We start from the raw sequence: 24000 nt of genomic DNA, 5'->3' as shown, positions 1-24000 counted from the left end.
AGGCTTTGCCAAAGTGTATTAACACTGGGGCATTTCCCATCTCTGTACATTCTTCGTCACCGATTACAAACAATAGTACAAACCTCTCTCTGGACATTTCCTTGCCTGATTTGATGGAGAATCCATTTAAATCCAAGTGACCAGGTGCACCTCTACTGGGGAAGGTGCAAGAACCTGGTAGCTCACCACTGCTTAAATGGAAGACAGACCTCCATCTCTCTCGTCCCCTTCCATTAGGAACATTAAAGTTATGACATCAAATAACTATGATGCTTTGTCTGTTGATGTTTCAGATTAATTGGAAATCAACTCAAGTAAATCGAAAATTCAAGCTGAGGTCCACCATCCCCCTCAACAATTAAAACAAAGGGAAACGAAGACAAAACAATGGAAAACCAAATTATTTAAGACTCTCTATAAAGAAGCCTATAAGAAATAATGGTATATAAACAAATTGGAAATGGGAGACCTCATCTAAGATGTCTTCCAGAAAATAAATTGTGGTCTTTTTTTTCCATTTTCTATAGAATTGTCAGGGACTAAGGACCAAATATAAAGAAATTTTTGCTCCTCATTCATGAGCACTCCCCTACAATTGTATGTCTACAGGAGAGTAAGCTTAATAACAATACTCCTTTTCCTCATGAATATATTAGCTATAGGACACTATATGATTAACAAACAGGGAGCTATAGCAGAAGTCTTATATACGTTTGTCGAGATGTTCCCCAAATATCTTTGTTTATTCATACCTTCCTGCAGGCAGTGCTTGTACAAATTGATATATGGAGAAAATACACAATTTGCTCTCTTTACTTGCTTCCAAATGACAACATCTTGTATGATAATTTAGTAGAGATGATTCAACAATTCCCTTAACCATTTCTCTTACTAGGAGACATCCTTTATGGGGTGATGTTTTAGCAAACACAAGGGGAACCATTATATCATCCATCGTGGAAAATGAAGATGTGGGACTCCTTAATACAGGAGAGCCTACACACTTTCGTGTTCAGACAGGTACTTTGTCATGCTTTGACCTTTCAATTGTTAGCTCTAACTATCTTTTCGATTCTGATTGGAGAGCATTAAACAATTGACATACTAGTGATTATGCACTGATTATAAGCACCAGCAATAATCCACCCTTACAGAGATCATCACGGTGGAACATTGATAATGCAGAATGGAATAGATTTCGGGAGCGGAGTGGAATTAAAAGCAATGCAGAACAATTTGAAAGTGTCAATGATACCATAGACTTACTGAATCATACTCTTCATACAGCAGAAGTCAATTAAATTCCCAAAACCACAGGGTTATTCAAACAGCGACTGGTCCCTTGGTGGTCTTCCAAACTAACTGACCTGCCCAGAGCCACAAGGAAATCTTTGACTTGATTGCATGGACGCCATGCAGAGGAGAATTTAATAATGTACAAGAAATGTAAAGCTTATTTCGTCGGGGAATGAAGGAAGCTAGCCGAGAGTCTTGGATTTCTTTTGTTCCCTCAATCACTAATAGAACACCATCATCTTCTGTATGGAGAAGAGTAAAAAAGATAGCAGACGAATTTATCCCCAACCCACCACCAGCATTGATGATGAATGGTCAGTATTTGACTGGAGCAACTGAGGTTAGCAATGCCTTGTCTGATCATTTCTCTAATGCATCATGCAAGTGTGAAGCAGCTCCTGGTTACCAGTATAAAATCATCAAAGAGCGGAAAATGTTAAGTTTTACAACAGCAAAAGAGGAATCTTATAAGTCTTCTTTTACTGGAAGAGAATTTGATTCCACACTTGCTGCTTGCAATGATACTGGCCATGACCCTGATAGAATTAAATATGCAATGATTAAACATGTACTTGTTAAATCTAAGTTATCTATTTTAAACATTATTAATTGAATATGGCATGATCACAGTTATGCAAGTGTTTGGGACCTAGCCATTATTTTAGCATTAAAAAGATGGCTAGGATAAGTTATTAGCAGCAAACTATCGACCAATGATATTGATATCTTGTTTAGTAAGGTCATGGACAAGATGGTCAATGCAAGACTGATGTGGTACCTGGAAAAGAAAGGTATTTTATCACCTACCCAGTACCATGTAGCAGTCAATTTTTCCTTCAAAAGGCACATGATACTGCATGGAGATATGTTATACTTAAAACCATTCATAATTCAGGATTGAGAGGAGAGCTACCATTGTTCCTTCAAGCATTTGTTTCTCATAGGTTTTTACAAGTTAAAGTAGGTAAAATTTTGTCAGAGAGGAAATGTCGGGAAGAAGGAGTTCGCCAGAGTAGTGTTCTGAGTGTAAACCTTATTTAGATTAGTGATAAATGGGATAGCCTCTGTCATTCACAAAGATAATCTTTCGACATTGTAGATGATCCATATCATCTGCTGGAGTTAGACTGGCAATGGTTATTGTTATTCATGACGGTCATTGCGCCATTATTTTCAAACAAAAAGACCCCGCCAGCAAGGACCAGTCAAAATGCCACAAGCATTGGGACCCTACCTAGAGCCTCACCACCTGCCCACCCATCCTATATCCATCTACTACACTGAGGTTTCATTTCAGACATCTTCAAAAGCACGTGGCCGTTCAACGCCAACACAAGGGAAATCCTGGAGAAGTCAAGAGTAGGCCTATTGATTGGGGGTGTCGGGAGATGAGACCAAGGCTGATGACCAATGGGACAGGGTCAGGTCAATTACCCCTCCCTAATTGGGGGCAAAAGGGGTTTAGTCAACCTTGGAGCAGCTGGGCATCATTCTTCGCTCTCCAATCTCCATCGGAGCAGGACCTGTGATACGTTTTCCACAAGGGAGGAAACAGAGCCCTTTTGTGTTGGTGGAGTATGTAGGTCGCCTGCCTCTGAGTAAGCGTGGAAGTCGTTTCCAATTAACCAGGATCGACCGATTCACGTGCTACCTTGAAGCTGTGCCAACTAGGTGTGCCAATGCCAATCATACTGACCATGTGTTCCTACTGACAGTCCTAACAGCCCATAATCCTCTAACCTACTTGACTAAGCTCTGTAATAAGAATAAAGGGCTCATGAGGTGGGCCATAGGCCTCCAGAACTACAACTGGAAGGTCGAGAACCTAAAGAGCTCAAATGAGAGAGTAGCAGATGTGCTCTCCCGGTATTAGTGCCCATTGCACAATGCTATGTCCATAATACGTAGCCATAGTCAGTAGGTTAGTCGAGGTTGTATGAAAAAATATTAATTGGCCTTGGTGTCTCCTTAGGTAGATAAACTTGAGGAGCCATCTTGGCCACATTAGTTGCATTGAATTTATTTTTATGTATTTATTTTATCTTTTACATATGATTTGTCCATTTGCTTTAATTTTCATACCTACTCCTGCACTAGGTCATATAACTTTAATTATTATTGCATTTTCCAATTTTTTGTTGCAGCTTCACAGCCAGAATGCTTACTTCTATGTGGAACTTAAAGTTTATATGCTATCAAAATAAAGTAAAATTATGACCCTAGTTGCAGCTTATAGATTAATTCATTATCGTGGTGAGACTCACTGAAGGAGGTCTCATTAAGGCTAGTGGCTTCAGACCTTGCTTGCAGAGTTCTTGTCCTGTTTTAGGACAAAAACTCTGCTAAAATTGGGGGCTATTATTCATGAAGGTCATTGTGCCATTATTTTCAAACAAAAAGACCCCGCCAGCACAGACCAGTCGAAATGCCACAAGCATTGGAACCCTACCTAGAGCCTCACCACCTGCCCACCTATCCTATACCCACCTACTCCCCTGAGGTCTCATTTCAGACATCTTCAAAAGCATGTGGCCGTTCAACGCTGCCACAAGGGAAACCCTGGAGAAGTAAAGAGTAGGCCTATTGATGGGGGGTGTCGGGAGATGAGACCAAGGCTGATGACCAATGGGACAATGGTCAGGCCAATTACCCCTCCCCAATTGGGGGCGAAAGGGGTTTAGTCGACCTTGGAGCAGCTGGGCATCATTCTTCGCTCTCCAGTCTCCATCAGAGCAGGACCTGTGATACGTTCTCCACAAGGGAGGAAACAGAGTCCTTTTTATTAAGGTAAGATGTCTGTTTGAGTACCTAAACTGCATCATTCTTATCCAGCCCTTTTTTATCACATCCCATCCTTTCCCTTTATCTTTAACGAAAGATCCTACCCACTGAACCTTTGTTATCCCATCCATATGTCCCAACCACATGTGCCGTTTGCTCCTAACCTTAATTAATTCACCCTGTAACAGTGTTAATTCCCACGTAATAATGTTTGAATTCCTAAGTTTTGCACTTTTATTTTATTTGCTTAAAAGTTTTAACAACACGACTTCATCGTGTTCCCAGTCTATAGAAGTAAGTGATCGGTTAATAATTTAATTTATTTCCCTTTCCAGGGAATGAGATTGCTGTGCTGAACCATCGTCCATGGTCCATCTAACTCCACGTGATCACGTTGTGACTTAAATCAACAATATCTTCCCCCGTTATTCTCCCCTTTTTAATATTGTCGTTAAACGTATTGTAAATATATATATTTTATTTTTGTCGGTATTCCTTGTCTTATTGCTGACTGGCGACCTTTCCATTATTCTTTTTTTGTTGTCCATACCCTGAGTTCCTTAAGCAAGGACGGACTCATAAGGTAGGGTGTAACATTATGAGAAAACTACAACTCTCAATTGACAAAATTATTCACCGGGCTGACATGAATGGTTTCAAATTTTCGATAAGCAAAACTGTTGTTGTCCATTTCTGTTATATTTTGGGAGTACATCCATACTTGGATATATACATCTAAGGTCAACGGATCCCATGTGTAAGTGAAGCTAAACTTCTAGGATTGGTATTTGATGGCAGGCTGACATGGGTTTCTCACTTGAAAGCCTTAAAAGTAAAATGTCTTGAGGTTCCGAATCTTTTAAAAGTTATGTCCTACACTTCATGGCCACAAAAGTATTTTTAAGTTGTACAAGGCCTTAAAATTTTTAGACAATTAGTTATGGGTGTGAAATATATTTCTCAGCCACCCTTAGAGAATTAAAGATCTTAGATTCTATACACCATGCTTATATCAGATAGGCCACAGGAGCCTTTAGAAGTTCACCTATCTAAAGCCTCCTTGTTGACGCTGAAAAATTACCTTTAAACATTCATCAAGAGTTTTTTATTGTTCGGTATTGGTTTTGGTTGCAAAGACTTCCTGATGCTTTAGCATTACAGACTGCAAAGCATGTAAGACATTCAACCTATTTTGAGTTGCAAGCAAAATCTCCTCAACCTTATGGTTTTTGGATATACAATTAATAAAACTAGGGCCATGGCCATTAAGCACTCTCTTCACTCCACCACTCCGTCCACTTGTCTTGCCAATTGAGTAGGTAAAGAATTTTATCTATTTAAGGGTCAACATTAACTACATGCTTTCAGTCACTTTACCAAATGATAAGGTTCAAGGACAGAACGAATCCCTGTATATCAGCCCTCAGGAAAATAACCTCCCTAAGTCAGGGTGCCTCTCATCGAATGCTCAAATTATTTTATATTCAGGCCGTGCTCTCTCCTGTGGAGTACACTCCCCATGTTCTAACTTCTCTGTCACTCTCACAGAAGGACACACTAGTAGTCATTTAGAATAATGCAATGCGGATAATCCTAGGAGCCCCCATGTAGTTCGGACTCTCCTTTCTACGGATGGAAACTAACCTTCTACATCTTACTGATAGGATCAATATTTGTATTTATTTAACAATCACTAAGATCTTCAAAACTGATAAAAAACAGTCCACTGCATAACAAACTCTGACAGTTAGTTCACCTTTCAGTAGACTTAGACCCTGACCCCTGCTCTTGCGCAGGTCAACTAATTCAGGCCCTCAGAAACACGAACTCTCAAGGTACTGTAGCATCCCTCAGAAAAGATTGTTTTCTATTACACCTCCCTCCCATTCTCAAAGGCCCCTTGCCCCACTGAAACAACCTTAAGAGCTGGTCTAGCATCTATTAATAATATGCTGGCTAACAATGTCTATTCCACAGATGACTCCGTTGACACATCGGTCCATGCTACTGCAGGTGCTGTTTTCTTCAGATCATTTCGAGTCGGCTGGAGGCTCTCTTATCATACCTCCCACCTACAGACTGAACTAGTGGCAATCCTAAAATCCCTAGAACACTCTCTCACTACCCGAGGACACACCACCATCCACACACACTCTAAAGGTGCTATTTCAGCTATTAGAAATGCTTCACCAAAAGACGCACTATTTACAGTACAGTAGGAGTGTCGAGAGCGTTGTCTCTTTAATGACTCTCCTATATTCTTGCCACTTTTTCCCTCTCGAAGCGGAAACGCTATTAGGGGTGTAGATAGCTATGAGACGTGTCAAGAATACGTCCTCTGATTACGCGATATCCAATTCTAAGGGATATTCGCTCCAGGAGTTAGAATTCTGGATACCTTTGGTAAATTCTCTGTGATATATCACTGTAGTCAAATATAACCTAGGAAGCTACTAATGAAGGAACTTCCATCAGGACGACATGGCTACCTCACTCAAAAATAGATTTTTCGCTTCGCTTCAAATTCCTATATATATATATATATATATATATATATATATATATATATATATATATATATATATATATATATATATATATATATATATATATATATATATATATAAGAGTGTGTGTGTTTGTGTCTGTCTGTACGTTATACTGTAATTAGTTTATAACACCTCTCCATTGCTAAATATTTAAATAAAAAATACCTGAGCGTGAGCGTCCTCCTGTATTCGACCATTCCACCAGGTGCCGAGGCATTTAATGGCAAGTCTTCCAACAGGAGGTCGAGACCCTTCTCCAAAAGTGTCTCATCCCATTTGCATCCTATTAATTCCTGGAATAGAAGGCTCACTATCACAATAGAATAATTATCCTATTAGTTTGATTATATTTATGTTGTTTTCAGTAAGGTCACATCAGACATTATCGTCATGAACTTTAACATGGTAAATTTCAACTGAAGGGATCACGAAAAAAAAAAGAAACCTAAGCTACATGTCTGTTACTGATTTGTAGTACAAATTATGATTTGAAGCGTACAATCATGAAACCAAGGCCCTCGTGAAAGTGAAGTAATAATTTAATAATTTTAACATTGTCCCTTTATTAATCAAATTATCAGTTTACATCAATCATAGCAGCGATGAACACAAAGGGCATATTGCCATGATTTGCCAATTATAAGAAAGATGATCAATGAGGGATATGTATACTTGTGCGAAGGAGAAAATCTTTGGGTGTACAAAATCATACCAGCAAGAATTTTCAGTATATGTTTAGGTTTGTTTTTCTTCGCGTGGTCTTTTGTTAATATGAGTAATTAATGAGGTTAAAAAATAAAATCCCATGGTTGAGCAATTGAAACCCAATTTTACTTCAAACATACATACTTAACAGAAAATTGACAAAATGGTTGAGATTTCTGCTTGCTATGATTCACCGTACATCGATTTTAATAGGTAGAGAATTCAGTGCACGTCTATCTATTTTCTGTAGGCCTTACTCTTGGTGGATTTGCTTCAGCCCTTACTGCGGCCACCTTTTAACCTTTTACTCTATATGTTCCATCATTCTTTCTATCATCTAGCCATCCAGCCTCTCTAACTGTAACTTAGAAGGGCAAGTGCTAAGATTCATCCAGTTTCCCTTTTAGACACTCTTTCCCATATAGTTCCGGTAATGAACAACCTAATGGTTTCCGATTCAGGTCTCCCCACCACACTTCCATGAATCAAATCAAATCCCGTGGAATCACATGTTCGAGTCTCCACCCTCATTCAAGGGTATATTATCACCTGCTTGCAAAAACCATCTAATATGTAATAGTACTTTGGATCAAAATTAAGTCACTGAAGGAGAGTGTTCCCCAAATCTTAGCCTTATGATTATGGAAAAACGAAGAATCAATCACTGCTATAACTTAGAAGACCAGAAATGTCAATTACTTGCAGGCATTCAAGTTTGAGCCACGTTTTGTATTGATGTCTTTCTTTAAGCAAACGTAAGCGAGATCGTATTAACAATGGCCCCTTCCTAGGCTTGACCAAAGAGACAAGAGAAGAAATTTATGGAAGAATGGTGATACCTAACCATGGAAAAAGTGACAAAACTCCCTCTCAAAGAATATAAGAGGCCTTATAAAATAGATGCAGATAGAGAATTCCAAAGCTAGACAGCCGATGGAGAAGAACCAGAATCGTGTAATCTGAAAAATACAGATTTCCATAAATTAAAAACGATATGAGGTAACATTATGGGTGTTGCGGGTATTTCCGATAGAAAGAGGTCTTTCCGTAAATAATAGTATATTTACATATAACGTAGAGAGTAAGATTCTTTTTTTTTTTTTTTGGCGGGGGTTGGGGGTGGGGGGGGGGCTGAGACGAAGAGGATCTAGAGATGAGGTAAGAGTGGGACTACTGATCAAATTATTTGCTTTCATTAATCGCATGGCGAAGGGAGACGGAAGGAAAGCAGTAGTCTGCTCCAAAACAGGAACGAATAACTTTAATGAAATGTTTTAATAACTAAGAGAGAAAAAGATTATTTTCGGTATCAAAACAGTAACTCTAATATGAAATTGCAAGTTTAACAATTTGAACATGGTACAATGACAAGTTAAAAGAAGCGTGGCTTCTCAAAATAATGATTGAACTTAGAGATATAGTTAGATTATCAAAATGAAGAAATTGGGACATTGAATGGAAGAAGAGGGGGAGAAATAGGAGGAAATGTGTCACGGAGGCATTGGATTTGACTCCCTTAATAGATGAAGATAGAGCAATTCAAGATTGAGTTCCATCAATAGAAGATTGAAGGTAAGTGAGCGATAAAGATTAATGTAGGATTGAACATTCAGCATTAACAATCAATTACTTCCACCAAATAAGTTGGGAGGAGGTTATGTTTTCGTCCCTGTTAGTCTGCTTGTCCATTTGTCTGTTTGTCTGTTCGTGAGCAACTTCTTGGTCACAGTTTTACTCATAGAGTAGAGAAACTTTCGGGATTAATTGTTATGCTGACACGTGGAAGTGATTCCATTTTGAAAGTCCTAGGTCAATGGTCAAGGTCAAGGTCAAGCAAAAGGTCGACTGAATTAACCCCAAGTTCGCACATGGTTGTTACACAGACTTCAAATACGCCTATGGTCTAAATTGATTCTTGGAGAGGCAAGCTGGTTTCGAGAAATTAGCTGCCGTGGCGGAGGTCTGCACCCTCAGATTGCTTTCTAGTTAATAAAAAAAAAAGCAGAAAGAAGATGCTAGGTGAAAGGTCAGGCCATCTAGAACACAACTCGAAATAAACTTAGAGAGGTTCTGTAGGAAGTCGTGTGCTGACGTTTGGCCGGTAGAGCCTAATTACACACAGTCAAATCCCCTGAAAATTCTATACAGTATCGCCTATCTTCATTTCAGATCTGTTTTGAAAGAGCTTGCTAATGGAATAAGTCATGCTTTTCATAATTATCATGGGACGGAGCCCTGTTTCTCTGGTTAGTATTATTTTCAAGAAATTTATTAGTCCCAGATCGACTTCGGCAAGGAATTTGGTGACTGTATCAAAATAGATGCATAGGAATGTGATGATATTGTTTATATAAGTGATTTATTTCGGGTTAACCTGGTAAAAGTATAGTAGGCTACATCTATATAGCTATGTGAGTAGTAATCTCAATTTTACTCCCTTAATATACGGTAGCTAATGTTTTTGAAGGAATAAAATCTTAATAATTACTGTATACGAATATCAGTTTTTCACATCATTTGACATCTGAAAGAAAAAGAAGAGAAATACCTTCATAGTTCGAGGAGTCGTTAAAGTCTTGGCAGCCATTCCACCAAATGCCAATTTCATGTTGGACAAGACACAAGTTTCGGGATGAATCTCAACCTTAAAAGCGGCGTTCACTATGGCAATATCATCATTTCGCCTTCGAGACTGCTTGTAGGTCCTGATGAATTCGTCCTGTAAATCATTCAATTTTAGGTTCATGCTTAATAGAAAAAACGAAAAAAAAACGCACTTAAGCTTAGAATCTTAAAAAAATACTGTCCTAAGCTACTATAAGCAATTATAAAGCCGGGGAATTATACCATTAATTATAATTATGTTTATATTACCTGTTTCGAGTGTGGTATGAAGATACTGGTCAAAACTTCGTTAGGCTGAGCTGTGTTTGTCCTGTAGCCAGTGAAAAATTTCTCGTCCATTACAACCTCACGTTTGCCTCCTTAAAAAAGGGAAAATTATAACGTATATCTCTCTCCTGATGGCAGGTTCATACCTGCCAAGATTCTCGGACATGATGTGTCGTACAATAATAATGGTATTTTTACATTTGTTTCAAATTCAGGTCTTTTGAAAGCTATTTAACTGTTATAAGGATGGTTTTGTCTCTATTGTTTTTAACTGAATTAGTATCTATTAATTTATTTATAACAAATAATATCGGCATCAATTACCTTAGATGTCAGGATGCCAGATAACTCATAATCAATCAATCAATCAAACAATCTCTCTCTCTCTCTCTCTCTCTCTCTCTCTCTCTCTCTCTCTCTCTCTCTCTCTCTCTCTCTCTCTCTCTCTCTCTCTCTCTCTCTCAGAAAATCTTAATTTTGCAGAAATGCATAACTCTACTTCTAAACGTTCTTGGCCAATAGTATAATGCTTGTGAGTCTCGGTATTAGGCAAGTAATGCCAAGGTTTCAATAATGTCACATGGGTTAAGTGAACTTTTCATCCTTTCTCTTGTCCCCGCCTCAAGGCATAGAAACCCACATGACGTCTAACCTATAAAGATGCTATAAAGCAGAGGAGGAACAACATGTTGAACCATGGGACGATTTACTTGCAGATTTCTCCGTATTTCCTTGCTTAGTGAATCCAATACAAAGGGAAAGATGAAGCTCAAAAGAGAGTGAACTAATTGAAACTGTTTCAGTATTTCTTAAATAAAACTGGCTTCTTTTGATCTTATGATTTGCAAAACCTCCTTTTCGTGGCTTTCCACAATCGTTGGTATTCCTTCCTTCACCGATTTTGCTACATTTCATCATTGAAATAAGTACGTAAGTTCGTTTGAAATGAGCTTGCCCATGGACAAACACTTTTTAGCGCATAATTTTCTACAAAGGAGACACATCTCTTTCAATAATAAAACGTAGGTAACAATGCCATTAGGCAATGACACCTAACATCAAATATCACATTATTCAAGGTCACAACAAAATTAATTTTGGAGATTATTTGTGCTTGCTAATTAAACGAACAGTTCAATAACGTGATATTTGCTATACAAAGACAAATAACTTTTTTGTATTGTTTAAATCCCTTTTTACAATTCCCGATCTACAGAATTAAAAAAAAAATTGTTATCCGTACACTAACAAAATTATTGTTTAAAGAATTTCATGAAATCAAATTACGGTTAGAATATGCTCGAACTCAAATTCATTCGTTTAACTGGCGTCTAACTAATCAGTAATTAAATATCAAGTCGCTAATGATAAAGGCAATAATTATTTTACCTAGTTTGGCGAATGTTAGTGTCACTCCGGCAGCGACAAATATTGGATTTAAATCACTAACTGGTGAGCTGGTCATGATGTTTCCACCGATGCTCTGAAATTGAGAAAAAAAAATATGAAACGAAGAACTAAGATGTTAATAGTCACTGTACATTTGTTATCGGAAATGTCATACTTTAAGGTAGAATTATATTTTTCATTAAGAGACACAGGCTAAGGGGGTGAATAGGAAGATTAGTTAGTTTTTGGAAAGCAGAGGGTTTCTAGAAAACAAGATTGAAAAGGTCATGCACATTTAAAAAGAAAGAAAAAATATAATAAATGAATACTATGAACTTGGAGGTAAACTCCTGGAGGTATCTCTTGAAAAGATATGGTTTTGAAAATAGGAAGTAAAATGGGGAAAGTACGCAATTACTCTTCCAAGTGAAGAAAAAAACAAGAAGGAAATAGAATCATAACAGAGTTGTAATTTAAATCAATGTAAATGGGGGTAGTGATACTTTGCAAGCCTGTAAAACCCTAATGGTATTGCCTATATTATAAATGTAAATAGCTATCATAAGAAAATGAGCAAAGGAATTTTTAAATAAAAAAGGGCATGGATGACCTTAAAACGGCAGGAAAAATAAATGAAACAGAACTGAATCATTACAACGTTTATCTAGAAAAGCTGTTGCAGATATAGAATCAAATGATAGCCAAAAGAATTTGGTCGTTGTTTTATTTTTAAAGGCCAATGTATAATTTGGTATAAAAAGAATATAACAATGCATTTCGAACAAAATAGGAAAGGAAATTTTAAGTACCAGCTTATTGATGAACCTGTATTAACTATCCTGAGATATATCCTAACCATACACGCATTGGAAATTGAATAAAGGATTCTTTATATTGATGGGAAAAGGACTAATACTCACCGCAGTGTTCCGTATTTGTTGACCAGCAAACCACTTAAGCATTTCTAGCAAAGCGCTGTAATTTTTAGTAAGATGAGCTGAAATCAAATGAAAACTCATTAACTAAAACCAATTTGTTACGTCCAGGTTAATCACATTACGCACTTCGTAGAGATAATAAATTTTCAACAGTTAAAAACAAAACATATGACTAACGTGGATGACTGTTAACTATTTGCATCAAGAATCCCTGCAATTCAGTTAAGGTGACAGCTGCGCCAACCCGAACTCCTGATTCCAGAACTTCACTAGCAGTAAACTGCGGGATGCGCGTCGGATTGATTAGGATTGGGTAGTGTTGTTTCTTGAAGGCCACTTCCACTCCTGTCCAAAGTAAATGTCAGTGTTTATGTATAAGATATAATTCTATATTCGAGATGATATCATCAATTTTCAATGAAAGAACTACAAATATTCTCTTGTCATCCTTATTGCCAGTCCCATTCTTCAAATTAAACAATTGGGTTAAGAACAAGAAAAATTAAGCATTTCCTTCAGATAAAATAGGTTTCTACTAAAATTGTTAAGGTCTTTTGAAAGTCCAAGCTTTCATTCAAATACGTTATATATATATATATATATATATATATATATATATATATATATATATATATATATATATATATATTATATATATAATACGGTATATATATATATATATATATATATATATATATATATATATATATATATATATATATATATATATATATATATATATATATATATATATATATATATACAAGTGTATGCAGGCTGCCAGAAATGACGGCTAAATATTTAAATAGGTATGCTCACAGGTACATCTTTTCATGCTTTTTACTGTTTTCTTTACTTCTCTTACTATTACTTTCGGTATCGGCTCCGGTGTTTCATCATTTGGTTTGGAAAGTAATTAACCAGCTAATGGAAAAACTATAAGAGTATGACAAATCACTATGTATGGCATTTACAGAAAGCTTTTGATTCTGTCAAAGCGCCAGCAGTAATGAAAGTACTTTAAAGACAAAGGATATATAAAGCTCCTGTTAGAACATGAAGATATCTATAAGGGAAGTACAGAAATCCAAAAACTACATAAAGCAAGTGAGAAAATTATAATAGAGAAAGGAGCTAGATAGGGAGACCCCCATCTCTCTTAAATCATTCACAGCATATCTAGAAAATGGTTTTTAATATTTAGATTGGGAAAATGTAAGAATTAACATTGATGGTGAACACATTAATATCTTAAGATATGCAGATGATATAGTTCTGTTTAGTGAATCTTGGGAGAAATTGCAAAACAGGATAAATGATTTGAATAGAGAAAGTAGAAATAGAGCACTGGGAATGAATATGAGTAAAACTAAGATAATGTTCAATGAAAATACAGAGATAATAAATTAGGGTTATGTACAAACCTTTAGATATTGTTAATTAATGATTATACATATTTATGAAAGATGGTAAGTGTTTCTACAGGAAAAAAGACCGAATTTAAGAGAAGCAAAACCATGGGATGGAGAGCTTTTGGTAAACAAAAAATGATTACGAAATGTAAAATGCCACGTTCTCTAAAAAGAAAAGTATTTAATCAGATGATCCTACCAGTACTAGCTCGCGTGTCAGAAACTTGGAGCTTTACTAAAGCCTTAGAACATAAGCTAATTACAGTTTAAAGAACTATGGAAAAAATAAAGGCGAGAATAACAATGAGAGAGAGAGAAAAAGAGCAATAAGGATACGAGACCAAATTAAAGTAGAGGATATTCTAACAACGTAAGAAAAAGAAATGGACATGGGCAGAACATATAATGAAAATGACAAGTAATCGATGGACTTGAAGTATAACAGACTGAATCCTACGGATTGCAAAAGAAACAGGAGAAGGAAGAGAAGACAATGGACTGACGAGCTAAAAAATTTTTAGGGAATAGGGTTGCATGAAAAGACCTTAAACAGACACAAACAGAAAGACATGTATGAGGCCTTTATCATGCAGTGGACTAATCAAGGCTGAGGATATATATATATATATATATATATATATATATATATATATATATATATATATATATATATATATACGTATATATATACATATATATATATACGTATATATATATATATATATATATATATATATATATATATATATATATATATATATATATATATATATATATATATATATATATATATATATATATATATGTATATATATAAATATATATATGTATATAAATAAATATATATGTATATATATGTATATATATATATATATATATATATATATATATATATATATATATATATATATATATATATATATATATATATATATATATATATATATATATATATATATATAAGTGAATTAAGATTCAAAACATGCATATATGTATAAAGGGTAAAAAAAATAATTTTTTTACTAACCGACTTCAGTGTTACCAACTATAATTTTTGCGTGGGGAAATCGATCCTTGAGGTCCAAAAGATTTTCAAAAAATACAGGTCTGTAATAAGCTACTCTCTTTCCTTGAAATTCCAGCATTTGTCGGTCCAACCTCTTGCTCATAATCTGAATTATAACGAGAAGAAAAATTAGCTGCCTTTCTTCATTTTACAGTTCTATTTATTAAAGTTTACCATAAAGTCTTTGCTCTTAACCTAAGTCGAAACTTGAATTTAAAACCCCTTAAAATTTTACTAAATCTCTCTCTCTCTCTCTCTCTCTCTCTCTCTCTCTCTCTCTCTCTCTCTCTCTCTCTCTCTGCGTTTGAAAATTTGCACTGAAATATTATAAACTTACCTTCAACTCAGGAGGGAATATTATCTCTTGAGTTGGATCGTAAGGTGTCCAGGAAATTACATTTGAAGACTTTCCCTCCATCTTCACATTTTCTTTTAGGCTGTTTTCAATAATCTTTTGAGAAACATTGCTGATATTTCCATTAGTTTCCGTAAATAATCTGGACTTATTTTCCCCATATGGACTCCGAACATCTTTAAATCGGTTTTCTTTGATATATCCATAGCCTTTTTCAACAAGATTTTCATGGCCATTTTGGGCGATGTCTCCATCGCCTTCTTGAACCATACCATGACCATTTTGGTGAGAGTTTCCTCCGTATTTCTTATCTGTAATCCCATGGCCGTTCTGGTCCGTTACACGTTGCTCACTGTTAAATTTTTTTCTGCCATTTGGGACAACATCGTAACCATTCTGGTTAGCACATCCGTAGCCCTCGTAACCATTTTGTGAAGCAGTTCCACCACCATTCTGAATCAATGATTGATTTGGATCTCTGTTCTGGGCATTTTTCAATTCATCATCATGGTTAATTAATGGATTTCCGTGGCGCCATTTTTCACCAACGTTTCTATTACTATACAAAATTGTTTTATTGTGACTAATCTGGTCTATACATTCACTGCCATTCTGCATGGAATTGCCACAGCCATTTTGAATAAATACTTCCTTTCCATTCTCAACATTTTCCTTGGTGCCATAGACAGTAAGGTGAGATCTTGCTTCCACATTTTGGAAAGGCCGTCTGCTTCCTGAAAGGAAAATAAGGCAATGAAGTAAAAAAAAAGTTTATTGTTGGACAATATGTATTTCAAGAAATAATAGTTTCACAACAAAATCTATAAGAACCTATTTCCGGAACATAATCGTAGAATTGCTCTACAATTGTCATTACCATTATCATTAACATTATTACAAGCAAAGCTGCTACACTGGTTGGACCAAAAAGGCAAAAGACAACGCAGTAGAGAAAAAGAAACATAAGTAAAAAGTAAACTATATATGAGAAATCCCCTTGTACTGACAATATACGAATAGAAGAACAGATGATGATAAAGAAAACTGTATGGAAAAGTCAACCTATTGATAAACTAATAGGCATTCTTGGGCATTGTATTAAGAATACCCAACATACCGTTTGAGAGTGCAATATACTGTGTTAAGCTGCGGGTCAGTTGGGGGTACCATGCAACCCCACCCCACAACTCAACCAAATTAGGTTTTTCTGAAAGGCCTGGATTTAATGAATACAAATATCAATGCTAACATTGAAAATTTAGGGATGCAATCCATATTATGGCCTAAAAACTAACAGTACCCTATAATGCCTATTTTACCGATCGGCGCAGTTCTGATATTTTTTTTAGTTAATATGTCAATGCATAAAGTTTTTGATATATCATTTGATAATATACCAAATGAAAGTACTGAATATTGTTTATCAACACATGTTAAAGACAAAATAAGGATTTTATTACCGGTTCAAAGTGAATACCCTAACATTTCCAATGAGCAATCACTAACAAAGCCTTTATGTCCATTGTATCAATATTTTTCGTAAATATCATGCAAATAACTTTTATTTATGCATTTAATATCATTGTACATTTAAACACAAACATACAGTTGTCTTGTGTTGTTGTGAAATTAAAAATGTATCTTATTTAGACAATTTTCCTTCAGACCCCTCCCATTAAATCCTGAATCAAACACAGAAACCAAGTAGAATGAGTTTGCTTACTAACTGTGTGGCTGGTCCTGACATTAACACAAGCAGTGAAGCACAAAAACTTCTTTTACTATACAAACTGCTTGCACCGCATGACCACCTTGTTCTTAAGCTTCATTGGCAAAACTATGTAAAGTATCTCACATAATTTTCACTCTTCATTGTCAAAGCTGACACTTCTCATCCAGTAACCACATAATTGCTGCAGTAAGGGGCAGTAAGTGTTGCAGGGTCCTTCATCCCTGGGAACAGGTGTGACGTAGACAAGACAATGGAGAAGACCTTCATGCGTCACGCCATATCCCATGTGAAGCTTGTACACTTGAAGAACCTTGGAGACATGAGTAAAAAACCTAAGGTCATGACAGCAACAAAGAAAGTTCTCCAGTATAAACAGCAGGGAAATGTTGCTTTCCAGCTTCTCATGAAATCTCAGGGGCAAGGAATACAACTTGATCTAAAAAAAAAAAACTGATGATATACTCCATAACTCCTGTACCATATAGTATTAGAACTGCAGATGCAGATGGCTTTCTTACCAAAACTGACAAGTATAAAGCATTACATCACCTGACAAAATAGCTAAAAGACAACAGGTTGTCTCAAACACAAGAAACTCTTGTCATCATTAATGGTAATGCTGTCTTTTATACCAAAGATTTTTGACGTCTTCCAACATCAGGAGACATTTCTTCAGCACAGATTATTACATAGCCAACTCTATGAAAGCAATAAACGAGTCCGGCGCGGATCAGGAGAGTAGCTGATCATCAAAGGCAAAAAGACCGAAAGCCTGCTGACTAAAAAGAGTTCTTGGCAAACGATGCAAACAAGCAACATATCATAACACTTATCGAATGGCTGTAGAGTATGAATGCTTATGCCAGCAAACTACAAAATAGAGAAGTTACTGTTGTCTGTGATGGGTCAGCTTACCTCTTGACTTCTATTGAGGGTCGGTTAACCTAGGCCAATGCAATACCAGTACTATAGCCATCATAACAGGAAAAAGATTCTAAAATTATCTTGTACTACCAGCACAACTGGAACAAACCTTAAAAATACCTCAGAATCAAGAGTCCTGACTCTAATGTGTGCTTTATTTTGCTTCATTATGCATCATCAATGGACAATGTCACCATTTCTGTTTGACACAGGGAGTGGAAATAAGAAAAGACTCATCAATATAAATGAAGCTGCGCAGCAATACACCAAAGAACACTGCACTGCTCTCCTAGCACTTCACGTGTACACAGGTTGTGACTCAACCAGTGCTTTCAGAGGATTAGGAAAGGTGAAACCCCTCAAAAAAAAAAAAAAAAAAAAAAAAAAAAAAAAAAAAAAAAAAAAAAACTTGTACAAATGCCCAGATTCATACCCATTCTTGTGTAGCTAGGAAACATTTGGCAAATTCCAAGACAGCTGATGGATGAACTGAATGAGTTCACATGTGCCTTAAATGAAGATGAGTGAACTTTGACACACCTATCAAAACTTCAAGCAGCATAGATATGGCCACACTGCTGCCATGTCGAAAAGCTTTGGAACAACATATCAGGAGTGTGTATTATCAATTGGGATCTGGAAGAGATTGTATGTTGCAAAGCCTGATATTTCCCCTGCAACTGAGAGTCATGGCTGGACAATAACAGGGATTGCATCCTTAAATTTTCAATATTAACATTGCTATTTGTATTCCGTAGATCCAGACTTTTCAGAAAAACCTAATTTGGTTGAGTTGTGGGGCAGTGCATGATACCCCCAACTGGCCAGCGGCCTTTAGCCAGATGTGAGAGGAAAGAGGAGAATATGTAAGGAATATGCCATTATTGCCAGTGATTCATAGTATGTAAAGGGAAAGTAAAGTGCTATAGGTAGAGAAAAGGCCTACATCAAACTGTGTGGTCAGTTATTGGAGGATCCTGTAACTCTCTCCAGGTAATATCTTAATGGGTGGCTGGTGCCTTGACCATCCTACTATCTATTTATCTCAGGTTTGTCAAACAGTTTTGGAATAATTCAGTAATGAATAAGGAACTAATCTAGCTCCTAATGGCGGTGGAATTTAAATAAACTTTGACTAAACAATTTACCTAATGCTCTCTACAAAACAAGTCGAATTCTTTCCAGGAATTAGCTTCTTGTTACATAAGTTTTTTTCTATGCTGTCCTTCTGATTAACGAAATGGTGCGTTACTCAACAATTTACCCTTTATGGAGTATGCTAGAATATTCAAGGTTATAATGGTGATTTGTTCCACTAAATATTTAAATTGAATAACTGGATTATGAATGTTAGCCATTATTTGCGCCAGTCGTGAATCAATTGACTTAATATAGCATTCGTAGGGTTTAAGAAAAGAGCTTTCTTACATTCTAGTGAAAATTGACAATTGACTCCAACAGTTACATTTATTATTTGTTGCATCTTATATTTGAATGCTGTCCTAGAGTGCATTAGTGATTCATTCTCTCTCTCTCTCTCTCTCTCTCTCTCTCTCTCTCTCTCTCTCTCTCTCTCTCTCTCTCTCTCTCTCTGCAACATTCCATTCAACTCACCTTTCTTTACTCGACAGCAGTTAACTCCAGCTGAGCAGACTCTGGTAGAGAAATCACCTGTGAAACTGCTGAAGCCATCCAAAATAGCCCGATAGCCAGTACAGCGACACAGGTTCCCTGGAATTAGTTATGTTTTACTTTAAGAGCCACATGTGTTAGGTCTAGTTTATGATTGATTATACGTCTTGTTATTAATAATATTCATATGCATGAATAAAAACACACTTAAGGTGGATCACAGAATAGATAAATCAAGAAAAGATAGTAAGTTATTGGCTTTTTAGAGAGAAGTGGTGTGTTTATGGAAACTGAAAGAGAATGTATGGAGAGCTGTATGTACCAAAACTCTCCTAAGATGCCAATAAAAAAATATTACGTAGTTGAGACTAATATTTTGCTTAGTATATGAAGCAAAATAAATTAAATAGTTGGAAACGTGAATATATGTAACGAAAAAGATATTATAGATTAAAAAATAAAGAAGTATTTGGAAATGTTTCTTGTATTGTGAAAGGTGAAAAGAATCTCGGAAGTAATATACAGTTGGATGTCAAATCTTACAATACCTTCAGAAATTAAGGCAACAGTACATGAGGCAGATGTTGCATCTTGCGTGGAAATAGCTTTATGTCAGCAAGTGAAGCGATTGTTTACTATGAAAAGGTAAAGGTGTTTTAGTGACTGGGAAATAAACATTGAGGTTAATGAAAAATACCCACATGTGAATATGCATGTCGATGCACTTTTCAAGTTTAACATGAAGTACAGGTGTAAACCCAATTCTTGGTATCTTTAGTAAGGCCATACCATATGAATTTTGGCTTCACTAGCTGTGCAGTAGACCAGTGCAAAGGGTGTGAGAGGCTTTAGCTCAATTGAAACACCTGTTGATTCACGGAGGAAGGTATCCATGGGAAAGTTTGGTATTCGGGGACTTTTTTTTTGGGATTATGCCAAGGTTTTGTATTCCATTCCAAGTTGGACAACAACCTGTGAGTTTCTGAAAAGGGCGTTGACGACAAAATTCAGTTTATTAGTGATGTGTTACATGGCACAGTTGTTTTAAAGAATGGCAGAAAGATGTCGACATTGTTGGGCAGACCAGGTCAAGTGATTGTGTGGAATATGGGCCTCTCATCTATGTGAATGACAAACGATGTTCCCTCTGAGAAGTGGCAGAAGTGACAGACTGTCAAATACACTCAGCAGTTCGTGGTTGAAGGTAGCGTAGCTAGATTCTGCCTTGGAATGTTTTCTACTGAAGAAGGCCAATGGCCAGGCGATCTGTTGATAATTTTCTCGAACACTGCCCCTACAGTAATAACACTGGCATCGGAGGAGAGTAGGAGGAGTACATTTGACATGGGAGAGTTGAGAGCAGGAGCAGTTATTAGGGGTTTCTTTTCGTTGAAGAAAGACGCCACCTGAATTGGGCCCTTCTTCAAGGTTTTTGGCTTACCCTTGAGGGAGTCATAGAGAGGAACAAGGGTGGTACTGATACTGGCAAGAATCAGTGATAATGGTTCACCATGCCCAAGAAATCACGCACTGCTTTAACAGTTGAGGGTATGGGGAACTTCTGCAACACTGATACCTCCTCAGGTAAGGGGTGAATGTCCTCAGGAAGAATGCCACTTCCTTGGTACCAAGTTACACTTTTCGTACCTGACTACAATATCTTCTGTTGCAAAAAATCGAAAATGATGTGTAGGTGATGTAGATGGTCTTCTTTGAACAGGGAGAATACCAGTATGTCATCTCCATAGCATTTGTATTATGGGAGATCCCCTAAAATTCCATCCATGAGTCATTGTAATATGGTCCTTGGATTACAAATGCCAAAACAGGAGTAATTGAAAGTATATGTGCCAAAGATGGTGGTGATGGCAGTCTTTGGATGTCTTCTGGATTCATGGGGACCTGATAACACCCCATCAGGAGGACGAGAGTTGAAAATACTTTGACAAAGTGAAAGTGGTGATGTTTGCAATTCTTGGAAAAAGTGTGTGGTCTGGTTCAGCCTGCATGTTGAGACACCTGTAATCCCCACAAGAGTGTAAGGATCCAGCCTTCTTCAGGACAATTAACAGGGGTAATGACCATGGGCTTTAGGCCTATTGATATTTTATTAAATATACAGTTACCAGCTTCCAAAGGGGATAGGGCCAAGGTCTTAATCTTGTAAACACTGGCGGCCCTGTCATCTTGATATAGTAATAGATACTGAGCTTGATGGAAACCGTTGGCATGTGGTGTAGTTCTGGTTGGAAAATATCAGTATATAAACTGAGGAAGTGGGTGGAAGTATCCATGGACATGCTCATGTGGAGAGGGTGGTCAGCAGTAGCAGGTGATAAAGATTGAATAAGAGTTGTATGACATCAACCAGGAGGTGGAAATGAGCAAGGAAATCTGCACAGACGAGACGCAGTGCAATATTGGTGATGATGAAATTTCACTAGTACTGGGGAGCCCCAAACGACAGGGTCAACGTCTTGTAACTGTAGGTGGGGGTAGCAGATCCGTTGGTGACCATCAGGTGGACATCAACAATTTTGGAATAAGGGGTTATGCCAGAAGGGAATGATAGGCAGCAATAACTCCAATATCTACCAGAAAGTGCCCATTAGATCCTAATTCATGCAAAAACAAGAGGTTAGTTGTGGGGAAAACCAACCCCCGCAGGAGATGGTCTACTTACAAGATTTTTTTTTATCATTGACATTTGGTAGCACATTTCCTAGCAGCAGCCATAACACTTAAGTGGTATTAGTATAACTGAAGTCAAGTGGCTATTAAGGGCATTGGTTGAGATAATAGTTGGGTGGTGGGTAGCTTCGTCGCTGCCCAGACATGCTGTGAGTTATGGGTTGTGGTGGCCTGTTGTTAACGTCCTTAGCTGGTGATTACTAGACTGGGGTTCGATTGTGGAAATGGCTATTCATATGGGCGTCAACTCTAGACATCAGATCTTTCATAAGTAAGATGCTGTCATTGTGAAGGGTAGCTCACACCTGTTTCAGCAGGAGTTGTATTTAAAGACCACGAATTAGGTTCACTTCACAAGGGCAATAAACTCCAACAGGTTAAAGACAAACAATATGATAATTTTTCTGAGGGCCAGAGCAATTCGGATGTACTCTACTTTTCTGCTTGAGTGGATCACGCCCTTGATGCAGAGTTCTACCTTGGAGCACTGAAAACAGACGAATGCATCTCTGCTGGTGAAAGGCGCGAGTTTCACTATGGCAGTAATGACAGAGAACTCAGGGTCGGTGGTGGACATCATCAATGGATACGAGGGATGAAGTGTAGAGCTGGGAAGTGAACTGGGTGTTCGAGGCTCTCCGTAGATCACCAATGTGACAGAAGTGAAGGATGTATAAAGATAAGACGAGCTTCCGAATAACTAACGATATTTTACAAAACAGGTATTTATAGGCCAGCAAGGGGTCACATAAGAGTGGCAATTGGATGTTTACAGTCAATAGCTTTTGTCAATACAAATTGAAAATATGATAATGGTCAGGAAAATAGAGTTGAAATTAGCATAATATATTCAACAACTTGTGTTGTTTAATTTGGTTGGAATTGGAGGGCAGTTACTGTGTGAGCTGTGCAGAAAAAAAAAAAAAAAACCCGGAGAGAGGACATTCTTTTTAAAATTTGTGTGCGTTACTTGCTGCACGTGTATCACAGCAATTAGGTTCTAACCTCTTTCTCTGCCTCTGCAGGCATGAGTGAAAGCAACCTTGTCTTTCATTTGAAAAAAAAAAAAAACTAATAGTCCAGTAAAAATAGGGTTGAACCCGGAAAAAAATAGTATATTAATGAATTTGGTATCAAAAGAAGCGGATTTTTATGTAGATTACCATATCAAAAATCCTCCGAAATGGCGCTAGGTGAAATTTTTTTACAGGTAGTTAAGTAACGGGGTATTTTTTTCAAATCTTTTCACTGTTTGTGCAATTTTAAGATTATCACTAACAAATATCAAATTCTTTAATATAATATTTCATTTTCTCGGTTCGACCATTTTTTTTTTTTTTGCCTATTTTTACCAAACTAAAGGGTTCAAATCCCAATATGAGTTAGAAATTTGTAAGTATATAAATGTGTGGATATATATATATATATATATATATATATATATATATATATATATATATATATATATATATATATATATATATATATATATATATATATATATATATATATATATATATATATATATATATATATATATATATATATATATATATATATATATATATATATATATATATATATTGTGGAGGATTTATTTTTTTGTTCAACTTTTTTTGTTGTTTACCAAATCCAGAA

At 36.5% G+C, this 24000-nt stretch overlaps 1 protein-coding gene across 1 annotated transcript in view; it reads right to left on the bottom strand.

Annotated features, from left to right (window-relative positions):
* Nucleotides 1-24000, bottom strand: part of LOC137615285 (xanthine dehydrogenase/oxidase-like) — a 194477-nt gene that overhangs the window by 32446 nt on the left and 138031 nt on the right. Inside the window, exons 5-13 of the mRNA XM_068345018.1 lie at nt 19654-19770; nt 15366-16117; nt 14990-15134; nt 12728-12895; nt 12533-12609; nt 11613-11706; nt 10206-10315; nt 9880-10050; nt 6792-6919 (exon numbers count right to left, since the gene is read on the bottom strand). Of these exons, the coding sequence (XP_068201119.1) occupies nt 6792-6919; nt 9880-10050; nt 10206-10315; nt 11613-11706; nt 12533-12609; nt 12728-12895; nt 14990-15134; nt 15366-16117; nt 19654-19770 (1762 nt within the window). The remainder of the gene's footprint in view (nt 1-6791; nt 6920-9879; nt 10051-10205; nt 10316-11612; nt 11707-12532; nt 12610-12727; nt 12896-14989; nt 15135-15365; nt 16118-19653; nt 19771-24000) is intronic.

The sequence above is a fragment of the Palaemon carinicauda genome, chromosome 21 (genome assembly GCF_036898095.1).
Source record: "Palaemon carinicauda isolate YSFRI2023 chromosome 21, ASM3689809v2, whole genome shotgun sequence".
NCBI lineage: Eukaryota > Metazoa > Arthropoda > Malacostraca > Decapoda > Palaemonidae > Palaemon > Palaemon carinicauda.
Note: the sequence above shows the minus strand (reverse complement) of the source record. Positions and strands in the feature narration are given on the sequence as shown.